The 15,050-nt window shown below is 45.0% G+C and overlaps 1 protein-coding gene across 2 annotated transcripts in view; it reads left to right on the forward strand.

Moving 5' to 3' along the window:
* Positions 1-296: 296 nt before the first annotated feature.
* FLVCR1 (FLVCR choline and heme transporter 1) overlaps positions 297-15,050 on the forward strand; it is a 163,967-nt gene continuing 149,213 nt past the window's right edge. For both annotated transcript variants that reach the window (XR_015296689.1, XM_086927868.1), the window contains exon 1: positions 297-1,296. Coding sequence is in view for 1 of the 2 variants with exons in the window: in XM_086927868.1 (XP_086783994.1) it covers positions 631-1,296 (666 nt within the window). In the remaining variant the exon portion in view is untranslated. The remainder of the gene's footprint in view (positions 1,297-15,050) is intronic.

Genomic DNA, 15,050 nt, shown 5'->3' on the forward strand with positions numbered 1-15,050 from the left:
AAACTAGATGCTTGGCAAGTCATTTCAAGAAGTGAGTCACACAAGTCTCTTGACAAAAACGTCTCCAAACAGGGCAGGGCAAACCCCACCTTTGAGTCACGCCACTTTAAACCAATGAACGCATTGCTTCGACACTGGGCGTGATCACCAAACTAGTAAGGGAGGCGGTGCTAAAATAGATCCTCCTCGTGTCATGGATAAGGGGGGGGCTTCTTACCTCTCCGAGTAATTCTTTTCTCGTGTGACTCCGCCCATGTGCGTAGGGAAAGTGCTAACCGTCTATTGGTTGAGTTCATCCCTCAGTAGACGCTGCAAGGATAACATCTCCCGGCTCTGATTGGCCAGGGCGTGGATGTTCTTGACAGTCCGGCTTACATGCCTTCTGTGCCGGTAGAGAGGGAGCGTGGCTGATCGACAGACCAGGAAGACATTGCATCGTTTTTTTTGCACCTTTCTTGCCTGTATCCTCGTGTGTGTGTGCACATTTGCAGAGCTTGAGTTTCCACACACCTCTGCCTCGAGCTATCCCTGGGCAGCAGCATCCGGTGGCACTGCCAGCCAGTGTCTAGCCGCCACCCATGCCATAGGTGTGCGCAGCAGAATTAGCAGCATCCCGCGGGGAGGCGGACCATGGTAGACCCCGAGCTGGTGAACCACCATCCACACCCCCATCCCGGAGAGCTCCCCCCAGAGCTGCACCATGAGCATGCCAAGGAAAATGGACCCACGCAGCCGCTCTCAGCGTGCAACGGGGCCGTGCTGCTGCTGGAGCCGCCGGATGCATCAGCCGCCGCTGCAGCCGAGGAGACCCAGGCCATGCTGCCCTGCGACCCCGAGGGGCCGAGGAAGCCCCTGGAGACCCGGCTGTACCTGCGCAGGTTTGCCATCCTGGCCGTCTTCAGCCTCTACTCCATGGTCAACGCCTTCCAGTGGATCCAGTACAGCATCATCACCAACATCTTCACGCACTTCTACCAGGTGACCAGCGACAAGATCGACTGGCTCTCCATGGTCTACATGCTGGCCTACGTGCCCCTCATCTTCCCAGCCACCTGGCTGCTGGACAAGCGGGGCCTGCGGGTGACCGCCCTCCTGGGCGCTGGCCTCAACTGCCTGGGCGCCTGGGTCAAGTGTGCCAGCGTCAGGCAGGACCTATTTGCAGTCACCATGTTTGCCCAGGTCATCTGCTCTGTTGCCCAGGTCTTCATCCTGGGGCTGCCATCCAGGGTCGCCTCCGTGTGGTTCGGGCCCAAGGAAGTGTCCCGGGCCTGTGCCGCTGCTGTGCTGGGGAATCAGGTAACTTCTCCTGTGCTTTTAGATTATGTCATCATTTCACTATTTGCTCACGATTTTTTAGTGATGATTTAATGATTGCTGGTCAGTATTTGCTTGTGTTGGCCTGGGTTTTTTGGTTTCATGGTTTTTAGGAGCAACACATCTCATAATTTCTTTTTTTTTTAAAGTAAAATTGATTGAATGTAATGTGGTCAAAGTTGATGTTCGTATAATAGTTCCTCTCCTGAAAGTGGCATAGACAAACCTAGAATGTAAAGACACCCATACAAATTCCCAGAGATTTAAGATTTATTGGCACAATAATTTCTGTGTAGCACGTTTTGTCGGTCCTAGTCATTGTCACTGGAATTGTGCGGCAGGGCAAGGACAAATTATGTGTCAGGGTTGAGTAAATTATGTGGCAAGAAAAGGAAAAGCAGAAGCAAGCTGTATATAAATGCATTTATGTGGCATAATGCAGCACATTTTGTGATTTTCAAACTTGTTAACATTGTCTGGGCATTGGTTGCACCTCATTAGTACCAGTTCAACACCCAAATATAGCAACAAGCAACAGAAATGTAACTAGTCAACCTTTGCAAAGGGCCTTCCACTGCGCTGCAACGCGTTTTGCTGCATTTTAGTGACTTTTGAACCCTTTGAGCTAGAAACAGTTCTTGTTGTTAAAATCTGCATATGGATTGTGTGGCAAATGAGGCATAGCTATAATCATGTGAGAATCGCTACAGCCGCACAATCTCATAAATCCAGTGGCCCTGGTCTTAGTGAGCCTGTCATAATGGGAGGACTGAATGTTCAGAGCTAGTTGGTGCATGACTCAAGTTTAACCACCCCCCCACCCCTTCAACACCTGCCGATAAGCTTTATTCCTCGGAGGCCAAAACCATTGTTTTTATTTCTCTGCCAAGGTTTCTGCTGCTTAGCAGTTCACGCAGGACCAGGTCTTTATTTATTTATTTTTGAGATTTTTATTGCGCATACAAATACCCGAAGGTGTCTCGGCGCATAAAGGGCTAAGAGCGATCAAACAGCAACTTACTGGTTAAACAACCATGTCTTTAATAGCCTACGGAAGCTCATCAGATTGGGGGCAGTTTTAATCGCCAACGGCAGCACGTTCCACAATTTGGGTGTGGCCACCAAAAAGCGCCTGTCTCCCCATGTGACAGTTCTAGTACGAGGCACTGGGAGAAGGCGGGTGTTAGCAGATCTTAGTTGCCTCTTGGGGATGTAGGGCTGTTTAATAACATTCTGAAAAGGTACAGACAAGCTCAAATATATGGAAAACAATGCTACTCAGATAAATTCTGAGTAGTTAAAAAGTGTTGGCGCAATCATTTTAATCTGTCGCGTCTTTGTTGTCTAATTCAAGCTGTAAGTAAGTGATTAGTGCAATTTGTATAGTACACAACAGATTAAACCAACTCTTGGCACTGACGAAGGTGACACCATCAAGAAATAAATCATGCAATTTGCAATGTGACCAAAGAGATAAGACTTCTGAATCTTGTGAAAGTGGGTGTGGAGGACGTGAAAATGATTTGACCTGTTCTTGTTGGCTACAGTGTTCCAAAGTCGGGCACCCATGCAGTAGCTTTCTTCAGACAGCTTTTCATCTATAGAAGGGAAATATCCTTAATATTATTTTCAGTGTGCATATGAAAGAAAAACATTTCTGATCAATTTAACATTCGTTATTTCTTTTCAAGTATTCTATTATTGGTATGGCATATTTTTAAAGATAGAAAATAATGCATGAATGGCTGAATAAATGCATTGTTATGTGAACTAACTCGACTATTTAGGTACATTTATGTTGGAGGTGTGGCGTCAGTCTTGGAAAGTGATATCCCCTCGACACTTAAAAACAACGATTTGACGGTCCTCAGTGATTTCCAATTTATAGCAATTTTAATGACTTCATGCTTTCTGTAAGTGTTTAGGAAGTATGACGAGTGAAGAGCTTTCCACCGCGTTTCGTTTATACCATGCTCCTCAGCTTGGCAAGATGTACCCAGGGGCTCAAACTATTGTTTGCCTAGTATCTCTGTATTTTCATCTCTTGTTTTTATGAATAAGTCACACTATCGTGATGCCTGTAGGGGGCGGGGCCACTCGTTAACTAAATGAACAGGGCGTGGAAAAGGGAGCTGTATGGCCTAAACAATGTAACATGCCTAGATGCTAATTATACATTGAGAGGGCCTGTCTAGGGGCGGTTATTGTGCAAGATTTACTGTGGCAGGTTGCACGTGCATTGGTTAGATGGCAGGAGGCTCGTGAGTCCTGCATGGTTTAGTCTGGAGAAATATCAAACAGGTCGATTATGTATTTTTCGTTCCCACAGCTTCCCGACATGTAACCCCATCAGCGCGGAACGAGCCGCATCCTCCGTTGTCAATGCAAGCGGCGGAATCAGCCTGTCTCGAGTGAGGCGCACCGCCTCAATTTGACTTGAATTTACACCTACATTTACTAAAAGTTGAGGGCTCTTGAAATGTTTCCGCCGGCCTCGTGCCCTCGCATGTGCGTGTCTTTTATTTGTAGGCCGACTGTTCGAGAAATTGTGATTTTTGAGCACGCCCTCCTTCCCGGTAATTTTCCATGTGACTGTACTCGTCGGCTGAGTCAGCTGGCCCCGCCCACATGTTGGCAGCTGGCACTGGCAGTTTCCGCTCTGCTTTGTCTCCTCGGCTGCTGCTGCGGCGGTGACTGTTGTACCCCCCTCCCCAGCCACGGGGACCGCGCGCGTCGTGCTTGTAACCCCCCCGCCCCCCTCGCGCTGTCACCGAGCGTCGCCCAGTCCCAGTGAAGCCTTGCACGCTGCTCACTCACGCACCTGCAGTGTAAGCCCTCCATCTGTCACTGAGCATCGCCCTGTCCTAGGAGAGCCTCACACGCTGCTGCAGCTGCAGGCCCAGCAGAGGGCGCGCGAGGGCTGCTCTCACTGGGCACAGCGCGGTCACCCGATATCTCGGTGTCCTCAAAGCTTCCAGAACAACATGTGCTTTTCACTGCATGAAACCGAGACCTGCAGCTGCCCTTAATGTTTCCGTTCACATTATTGGCCTCAAGCGGATAACTTGCCGACTTTGATTCCAGCTGATCTGGGCTCTGATCTTTGCTTGAGGGACACATATCCAAAATATGTTCAGTCTTTTTTCCCTAAGACATGTTATGTTTGGGAGGCTCGCGCTATAATATGGTAAACATACTGGGCTTTAATGATCAAAGAATATTGCTTCAGCAACATAGGAGATGCCAGGAGGTTCTGAGAGCGGCCCAGGCATGGCCGGGCAGCCAGCTATGGGATTATCAGATCAGAATCATCTTTGGCATCTGTCTGTTTGAAATAAAGGTACCTTTAGAAGCTGCCCTTCCCATGGACACCCAGAACATTCACTCAGGCCTCTAAGTTTACATCCTGAAGCAGCCTTTGGATTGAATGTGGCCAGGGCAGTGCAATCAGTTGTTGGGCAGATGCAGTTGCACCAGGGCATAGGTTGCGAGGGTCCACTGTACCCCAGTCATAGCTGTATTTTTACTACCGAAGGGGGGGGCATTTTAGTTGCTTAATTTGGGGCCCATGGCATTCTAGCTATAAACTGATAGCACTGTTAGCTCTTTACATTCTCTAATTTGAGATAATACTTTCAGAATAATCAATATATCACACACCAGGTCAAGGGTTAACCCCTAAATGACATGGCTTTTTCCTTATGTCCAGGTGGATTGTCAGTGGTGCGAGCCTGTAAATGCCTGCGGTATATTTGAGACGTGTATCTCTCCGGGTTACTTAACAAGTGTCGTGATCTTCCTGTTATGGACTTTGTAACTAATCACAACACTTAGCGGCTAGTTGAACTTGCATTGCCTATGCTTTCCATCCTATGGGCTGTGCTGTGCCGGTAGCTGTGTGTTTTACTCTATCTTTACTAACAGTCGACTCAGGGTCTGTACCTGTCTCAGTCACTGGGGCCTGGCCATTACTTCTCTGATCAACAATAATTTACTTATCTGATGCCCAAGCTAAGACCCAGCCAGCGACCATTGTCAGTACCTATCTCAGGCCCAGTCTGTACTTGGCCTGAGAACAGTGTAGCTGGCTTCCTCAGGAGCAGTGTTATTTTAGTAGGTGTTGTATGTACGAAGGGCGTGGTGACATCAGCAAGGTTTCCTGGGACCATAAGGATAGCTGAGTAGATATTCAAGCGCAAGGTATCAAAAAGAGTGCTAAGAAGCTACGTTTTAAGGGCTTTAAGTAACAATTATTAGTGAGAAATGACTGAGAGAAGACCGCAACAAATTCAATCTATTTGCCTGCAAGAATAAGAAAGAATGGCCTCCTTTCCTCGTGGCTGGATCTGTGAGCAGAGTCTAGAAAACGCGAGCTTAAAAAAGTTGGACAAAGGCCAGGCCTTTCTCTCAGGAAAATATCGAGGGAATTAAAGACGGTGACTTTGTGGATGGGCAGCTAATGCAGAGCAGTAAGGTGATTAGAAATGTCTTTTCTGTCATAGAGTGGTAGTAACTGTCCAGCTCACTGTTTTATCTCTGCGGTTTAGTTCTCACATGCAGAATTATTGTGTTTTTTCCAGGCAAAGTGTTGATAGCAAGCTTGCTCATGAGCAGAGCTGCTGCTAAGTGTTCCAAGTGCAGCATTAAAAATTGATAATTGTATAGCGCACTACTCACCCGCAAGGGTCTCAAGGCGCTTGTACGAATACCGCTGTGGAACCCATCCTGGCTTTCCCTGTGAGGCGTCCACTCCTGGGCACCCCCAAGGTGGAGGCCAGGCATCCTTAGCGTTGTGGAGGCCGTTGTGGAGATTAAGCAAGCTATTGCCCAGAGTTGCAGAGTGGGACTCCATGATTGGAATAGGCACCGTGGCGAGAATTATCAGGTCCGTGGAATTTTTGAGCCCAAGACCCGCCGAGGAGGGGAATTGAACCCTGGTCCCGGGCTAGACCTCTGCATCAGGGTCTGCCGCTTCCTGGTGCCCAGCATTGATATTTCTACAGCACCGTGTTTGAAATTTTCCCATGGACTGTGTTGATAACCTACTAATAACCTGCTACGGCTCAACATTCATAGCATTCCTGTGAATAGTGTGGCTAACTCTCTTGAGCACAGCGTTGTACATGTAATGTTAGAAGCTCTCTTATGCCCCTCATTGGTATCCCACTATGCAGTGCTTTAAGCAAACGCTCAAACAGCATTGATAATCGATAGTCAGTAGCTAGCTTATGCCTTATGTCTGTACCTAATCCATATCCACTTTCACTGGTTAGATGATGGCCATTCTCAGGAGTTAGCCTATGTATATGTTCTGTGCATACTTCATGCACAGTTTCATTAGTTAGTCCTGCAACAAACAACAAGGTGAGGGATGAAATGTTTGAATTAATCTTAGACATTGATGATCGCTCGGAGTCACATTCCAGTCCATCGTTTTTCACTCATTATACCACTCTAGTTAGAGGCCCTGCAAATCAGTACTTACCTTGCTCCTCATGAGAATAGTCTTATCCTGAACTGCCAAGCGGGTCTCTAAAAGGGAACACAAGCAACCTAGACTGGTCGCACTCTACAGACGAAGCCTAGGTAGGCGACTAAGCTGCACCATACTAAGATGCCCGAATAGGCCAAAACCATTCTGGAGTTGCATGTGTTCTGGTTCACAGGGTCTATGAGTGGCGTACACTGCAGTGGGATAGCATGCCGTGGAGTGTGGTAAAGTGGATTTATGTCCTGTAAATATTGTAGAGTGTATTTGATTACACTGCACTGGCGTACAGTGGAGTGCTATACAGTGGAATGTTGTTCAGTGTAGGGGCATATATTGGAATGTGGTGTACTCAAATTGCATACAGTTAAGTGACGTATAGTAGAGTGTGGTACAGTAGAGTGGTGTAAACTGGAATAGCGGACGTTGGAGTGGGGTACATTGGAGTGCCATACAGTGAAGTGGGGTACAGTTGAGTGGTGTACAGTGGGCTTAACGTAAAGTGGAGTGTGGTATAGTACAGTATTGTAAAGCTAAATTGCGAAAAATCGAGTGACATATATTGGAGTGCCGTACAGTGGTGCAGAGTGGAATGCAGTACACTACAGTGTGGTACAGTTAATACTGTACAGTGCTATAGCATATAGTGGAGCAGCATAAACTGAAGTGCGATACAGTGGAGTACTGTAGAATTCAGTAGTGTGCAGTGTAGTAAAGTTGAGTTCTAAGTTGGTAAGTATTCAGATGCACAGAGTGCCATGTAGTGGAGTAGCGTACAGTAGAGAGTCGTACAACTCTCTAGGGTTAATTTTTAGAAGCGTAGAATTTAGTGACATACAGTTTAGTGTGGTTTAATGGTGTGTCACAAAATGTACCCTTGTAAAGTGAAATAGCATACAGTGGAATGTGTTGCAGTCCAGTGGTGTATACTGTATTTCGGTACAGTGGAGTGCCGTAGAGTGGAGTAGCGCACACTGGGATAGTACAAGCTCCAGTAGTGAAACATAGTGGAATAGCATATAGTGGAATTGCGTACTGTTGCTCGCTGTACAGTTTAGAGGCGTCCAGTGAACTGGCATACACAAAAGTTCAATAGATTACAGCGGGGAACAGTATAATAGCACAAAGTATAGTGGTGTAGATTGGAGTGGCGTATAGTTGAGTTGGGTGGAGTAGAGTGGCGTAATGTACAGTGGATAAGCTTACAGTGTAGTGGCGTATACTGTAGTATTGTAAACTGCAGAAGCATGCTCTAAATAGCATACAGTGGAGTGGCATAAAGTGAACAGTTTTACAGTAGAATGGCATAAAGTGGAGTGTGTAAATTAAAGGAAACGTACTGATAAAGTGTGTGAAAATATGTCAATGTTAGATCTCCAAAATATATATTCTAATATGCAAATTGTGGCGAGTGCAAAACGTGCTGAAATCCAATGTAATTTACTTATACTTTTGTGGTTTGCATATCGCGAAAACAGTAATTTGTATTTTGTTAAAACTTGGCAGGATTACATATTATGGTGCACAAATGATTACTTTGAATAGTGCAGGTAAGTAGTGTAAATATTTAATACGTTTTACTTGATTTAAATGTTGTGAGATATGTTTGTGCATTTTTTTAGTGAAATTTGGGTATATTTCGCTCTACCACTACCGTACATAGTGATGTCAATCGATTAGCTGATTGACTAATGACTGCCTTTATAAAAGTTCAAAGAACAGATGATGGACGGAATGCTGAACAATGCAAACATTCACCCCCAGTCACAGATCTGTGTTTAATCCATGTTTTTTTTGTTCACCCCACCATCCCAGTTTGGAACCAGCCTAAAATTGATGGCTTTAGGTCCAGATCTCTGTACTGGGGGTGAGTGTTTGACATTGTTCAACACCCTTTCATCATTTGTACTTTCTACTATTAAAGGCAGGCATAATTTTTTAGGTACTCTTTGGCTGTGTTCTGCATCTGCATACTTTATTCAACATCTACGTAGCCGCTCTCGCCCCAGTAATCAGATCCTTCGGGTTCGAGCTAACATCATACGCCAATGACACCCAGATTGTGGTCTCGGTGCTCCCGGGGACCGAGGGGGAGGTGGCAGGCAGGTTTCAGGATTGCATGTCTGCAGTCAGCTCCTGGATGGCAAAAAGCTGTTTAAAATTGAACTCATCAAAGACTGAGGTGATCATCTTTGGCCCAAGTACTAATCTTTGGAGCCCTAACTGGTGGCCCACTGATATGGGGTCTCCTCCTCTCCCTGTTTCAAAGGTGAAGAATTTGGGGGTCGTTATTGACAACCTACTCACCTTTAAACCACAAGTCAATGCGCTGAGTTCCTCTGTACACTGCACCCTGAGAATTATCAGAAAGGTTTTGCCCTTCCTTCCTGAGGGCTGTAGAAAGACGGTGGTGACAGCCCTTGTTCTCTCACGCATCGACTACTGCAACAGCCTTTTTCTTGAGGCACAACAGGGGGTGCTCAATAAGCTTCAAGTTTTACAAAATGCGGCCGCCCGCCTGATTGGGGGATTGCCCAAGTTCTCCTCAGTCTCCAAGGAGTTGGATAAGCTGCACTGGCTTCCGGTGCGGAAGCGGATTATGTTCAAGGCCCTCTGTATTGTCTTTAAGGCACTACATGGTCTTGGTCCAGCGTTCCTTCAGGATCTTTTTCAATGGTATAGACCTGGTAGACAACTGAGGTCGGCCAGTCTTGGGCTGGTTAAAACCACTCGGATCAAGAAGGCACGCTGGGGTGGAAGGAGTTTTGTCATGGGAGCTGCGACGGCTTGGAATTCCCTCCCTCTCTCCCTCAAACTTAATAAAAATCTCATGACTTTCAGGAAAGATCTAAAGACATGGCTCTTCTCCCATTAAGTACCCATATCTTCCGCTTCTTTGGAATTATCACTTCAGCGCCAGGACGCCGACTGGTATCAGTGCGCTCTTTAAGTGTTAAAAAAAAAAAAAAAAATATAGGTAAGTATTAGGTTTGGTATTTTTGCCCTACCCAATAATACTTTAGTAAAGTGGTAATAGGTAGTGCCAAATATTTATAAGTTTGATATATTTGGTTTAAAAAATACAAAGTAGCGTGATACTACTGTGGTACAATGAAAAATGTGTACGGTTACCATTTTCATGATACATTTCTATATATTTAGGTAGCACATTATGGGGAACTGCGGTTTTATTTGTAGTGCTTTCATTTTTAGTAATTAAAGCGCTATTCTGTACACTTTTTTCAGCATATTTAATTGTTAAAATTTGAAAATACACTTTGGCACATTATATTTATAAAATATAGTGTCTTATAGTGTATTTCCAATTTTTCTAAATGTTTACTTTTTAAACATTGTTTTTGATACTGAGATACTCCGTATTTAAAATAAATACATTATATATATATATATATATATATATATATATATATATATACATACATACATACATACTTACACTAATAAATACTTTCCTTACCTAATGCCACTTTACCAAAGTGCTAATGTGTATGAGAAAAATACCAAACCCACAATTTTTGTAAATTGGAAGGCACAACGCAGAACACAGGGAAACTCAAGCTGAAAACAACATGACTACCTTTTACTTTTGTAAAGACAGTCATTAGCCAAACAGCTAATGACTTATCGTTGCTATATACCTTGGTAGTACTATTTAGTATCACTAAGTTTAAAACATTTAAAACTTTAAAAAAAAGTACCCTACTTCTTTCCGTACCCCACAACATCATCTGCCACTATCATATATAACCCTACCAGCTTTTGTAAAAATCCGAATGACGTTTTTTGTGCAATGCGGAATACAAAAGTCTCTTTTTTCTTTGCACCCCTTTGACCAAACGCCGCAAATCTGTCAGTACTCTGACAATGAAAGGGGGCAGCATGTCTGCAAAGTTTCGCGGACATTCATCAATCGGATGCAAAGCTATTAAGGGACAAAAATCCCCAAAACTAAAAATTTCTGTCACCCTAACTATAACTACAGATAGCTACTGCCACTCTGTATTATATATGTATATATGTTCTTGCCATATAATTGTACATATAATTGTGGTGAATGAGAATACATGGTATTTTTAGTCGTGCATGTGTGGCAAATTTGATGCGTGGTGTTTGAGTCTGTTGTTGTAACTCCTATTTCTTGTAGGTAGAGCACAGGTGGCGAGACAAATGCAAAAGCACACCGTCTCACCTGTGCTCGACATCGCTTGAATTACACTAGTGCATTGACAAATACAGGCGGTACACAGGCCTAAGGGTGGAGGTCACCTGCAGATCAATAGAGGGTCAGGCAGGACAGCAATCACAGGACTTGTGTCAGCAATGCCAATTCTTCAGAACTCCTCACAGTAACGTGCTGTTTGTTTGGCTCTGATCCAAAGGAAGGCAAATGCTCGACACGTGACATAGACTTTCTGTCTTCCTCGGTTTGTAGCAACAGAGGGTATATTCCTCTATTCCGGGGTATATTCCTCACTACTCCAGGGAAAGCAGCCATAGTGTCTGTCTCTTATTCCAGCCTTTCCTCGTGCATGCATGTACAGCTGTTTCAAATGGGAAGCCCCAGATAAGCGAAGGGGTCAGCTTACATGTCGTACATTTGCAGGTGAGATCCAGCCACCTGGCCACCCAGAGTCGTAACTGACTCCTAACCTTTGCCTGGAGACCATCAGTCAAAAGTGCACTTCATTAGCCCCACAGCGCCATGGCAACCAGCTACCAGCAGAACTGTCAGTCTCAGGTGTGGCCTGGAAGCCAGGCAAGGTCTGCCACTCAGATGATGTAGCTGGGGTCTGGCTTCTTCAGCCGGATATGATGAAGGTATAAGGAGACGACCTATCACTTGTCTAATGTGAGCAGCTTTGGGCAAGCCATACATACAGGCACCAAATAAAGTGTATACTACCTTTCGTGTTTTCAAGAAATACTCATGCACACTTCATGCAGTCGGGCATAATCAGGGGTCCAGTCATGACACAATACACAGGTTTACATATCAAGAGCCAATTAGCAGTCTTACAACTGTAGTGCAGATAAAAAGGCTTGGACACGAAAATTAATCAGCTGTTTATATTATGTTAGTGGAACTTGCTATAGCGCTGTAACTCAACGAACTGTAAGTAATGTCATTACCTGGGCTGGTCATGGGGCGACAGTCAATCTTAATAATTAAAGAAAAGCACCAACTTGGAGTGTACCGCCATTGCAAACAGAGGTTAGCAGTGAGTTAGAATGAGACAATGCAGGGCAGGATGTCGCTTGGAAACTTCACCAGGGGCAGTGTTACCAGAGTTTTAGCTTTTCTGTGCACAGCATTGATCCAGCTATGATGCGCAGCACTGGTATCTCTCTCATCTACATTTTTTCTGATGCACAGTATTGATGTCTGGCATCTGTACAATTTGGAGGCTCTCTGTGCACATCATTGGTAGCAATGGCTTGTACAGTATTAGTAGCTTATAGATGCCTCTTGCAGGTGGCTGTCCCATGTGCCACAGCTGTGGTTGTATTATGCAGAGCACTGGTAAATCTGCACTTCAGTGTTAGCCCTTCCATGCATATTATTGATCGCTGTCCCCCACACTGTGTTCAGTGTAACTCTCCCGTGCACAGCATAAGTAGCTTATAGATGCCTTTTGTTGGTGGCTGTCCCGTGTGCCGCAACTGTAGTTTTATCAGCCAGAGCTTTGGTAATTTTGCACTGCGGTGTTAGCCCTCCCATGCATATTATCGATAGCTCTCACACACGCTGTGCTCAGTGTGCTAACTCTCCTGTGCACAGGATTAGCAGCTTATAGATGCCTTTTGTTGGTGGCTGACAATGTGCCACAATTGTGGTTGTATTATGCAGAGCACTTGTAACTCTGCAGTGCAGTGTAGCCCTCCCATGCATATTATTGATTTCTCTCGCACACACTCAGTGTGCTAACTCTCCTGTGCACAGGATTAGCAGCTTATAGATGCCTTTTGTTGGTGGCTGACAATGTGCCACAATTGTGGTTGTATTATGCAGAGCACTTGTAACTCTGCAGTGCAGTGTAGCCCTCCCATGCATATTATTGATTTCTCTCGCACACACTCAGTGTGCTAACTCTCCTGTGCACAGGATTAGCAGCTTATAGATGCCTTTTGTTGGTGGCTGACAATGTGCCACAATTGTGGTTGTATTATGCAGAGCACTTGTAACTCTGCAGTGCAGTGTAGCCCTCCCATGCATATTATTGATTTCTCTCGCACACGCTCAGTGTGCTAACTCTCCTGTGCACAGGATTAGCAGCTTATAGATGCCTTTTGTTGGTGGCTGTCTCTTGTGACACAGCTGTGGTTGTATTATGCAGAGCACTTGTAACTCTGCACTGCAGTGTTAGCCCTCCCCTGCATATTATTGATCGCTCTCGCACACACTGTGCTCGGTGTGCTAACTCTCCTGTGTGCTGTATCTTTCTAATGAACAGCGCTGATAACTCTTCCGGGCACAGTATTGGTAGCCCTCCTGTGCACTGTGTTGGTGCTTCTGCCAGTAAAATATATTCTGGGTGTTTAGTATCTTCAACCACACTGTTAGGCAGCTGCTAGCACGCGCAAGGGGAACTTCGTGCCCTCTGCTCACTGCCAGGTCTAATTACCTTGTATATGTCCCTGAGCACCCAAGGAATTTGTTTTTTTAAATTTATAATTAACCTAACCTTATTTTAGCTTGCAAAATGTGTGGGTGGTTTATAATGGAACAACACCGGCCCGACATCGACAAGGCGTAAACATAGGTGTCCATCCAATAGGGAGTTAAGTACTTGTTCTGTCTATTTCGTCCTTCGTTATGCACCTTTTCTTACTGTAGGTATACTTACTGTTCTTAGTGTGTGTGTGTCATACACACACACTAAGAACAGTAAGTATACCTACAGTAAGAAAAGGTGCATAACGAAGGACGAAACAGACAGAACAAGTACTATGTGTGTAACTATGTGTATAACACACACATCCAGTGAACAGGGGCTGCATTACAGTCACTTTGCAGATGAAAAAGCAGAGCAGTAGATCTGAGGGCTCATGATTCGCAGAAAGAATCCTGCCTCCTGAATAGTGATGAGACGACATTTCTGCAAATCATTGCCACCAGGCTGTATGCGGGGTGCCACATGCATAAATCCGGCAAAACACAAAGAATTGGCCAGCCCGCCTGAGACATTGTGCACACAAAGTGTTGCAGTGCCAACTGGGCAATGAGACATCTGACCCCAAGCACCTTGTATGGCATGCAAGACGCACACATTGCACCAACTTAAAATATGCGCATGGTACCAGTCTGCTGTGCAACAGATCTTTGCTCTCTTCCTGTGATGCCCGCAGTTGTTATTCGCACAGTGCAAATAGCACCTCAGGGACACCTTTCGCGAGGCCAGTCGGTACCAGCCTGGTTGGTAACTTTGAATGCTCTGCGGCTGCCAAAGTGGTCGAGGAACATTGATACATTTTCTTGTATTTGCAAGATTTGACCGAACTCCAATTTGCTACCTCGTTTAATTCGCAAGACTTCCAATTCTGAAATTGTGATTTGTAAAGAAATGTGTACTTTGCAATCTTAAATGATGCATTGCACTTAATTTTCTAACTTCTAAAATCCTCCACTTTCTTCAGCCAGGGTTTTTTCAGATGAAAACCTATTAATACGTTGGGCGCTGTTTTAATGTACCTATGGATGAGATTTGATCTCTTTGCACAGATTAAGTCTCTTCGGTTCAGATTTTCTATTTTAAGGAGTCAGCAGTGCTACAGGAGGCATTAGTTTGCAGTGAGAATCGATCCTCTAGCCTCTGGTTTGAAACCTCTTTCTAGCCTGTGTTTCTTTCCAGGTGCAGGCTCTGTGTAGCACTACTTTGCATGCTAGGTAATGATAAATGCATGATTTGCATCAGTGCTGGCGACGGTGCTCACAATTTATAAGCATGTTGGCAAGACATTGGTTTATTTGCATAAAACAAATAGAATTTGTAGGTTTTAAGTGATGGTGGAGGTAGGAAATTGATATCCGCTGGAAGCTGAGAAGAACCATATCAGATCCCTACATGCGACAGAGAACCCCTGAATACTAGTGGTGAACAGAGAGTGAAATAACACTTCTAGTGGAGGCTTTCAGGGAACACCCATCGCAACGCATGCGTCGCATCGCATGAATATACGTCGCGTGCTGTCGCAACGCACGTGACGTTACGACGCGTGTGTTCTCTAC

Source organism: Lissotriton vulgaris, chromosome 6, assembly GCF_964263255.1.
Source record: "Lissotriton vulgaris chromosome 6, aLisVul1.2, whole genome shotgun sequence".
Lineage (NCBI taxonomy): Eukaryota > Metazoa > Chordata > Amphibia > Caudata > Salamandridae > Lissotriton > Lissotriton vulgaris.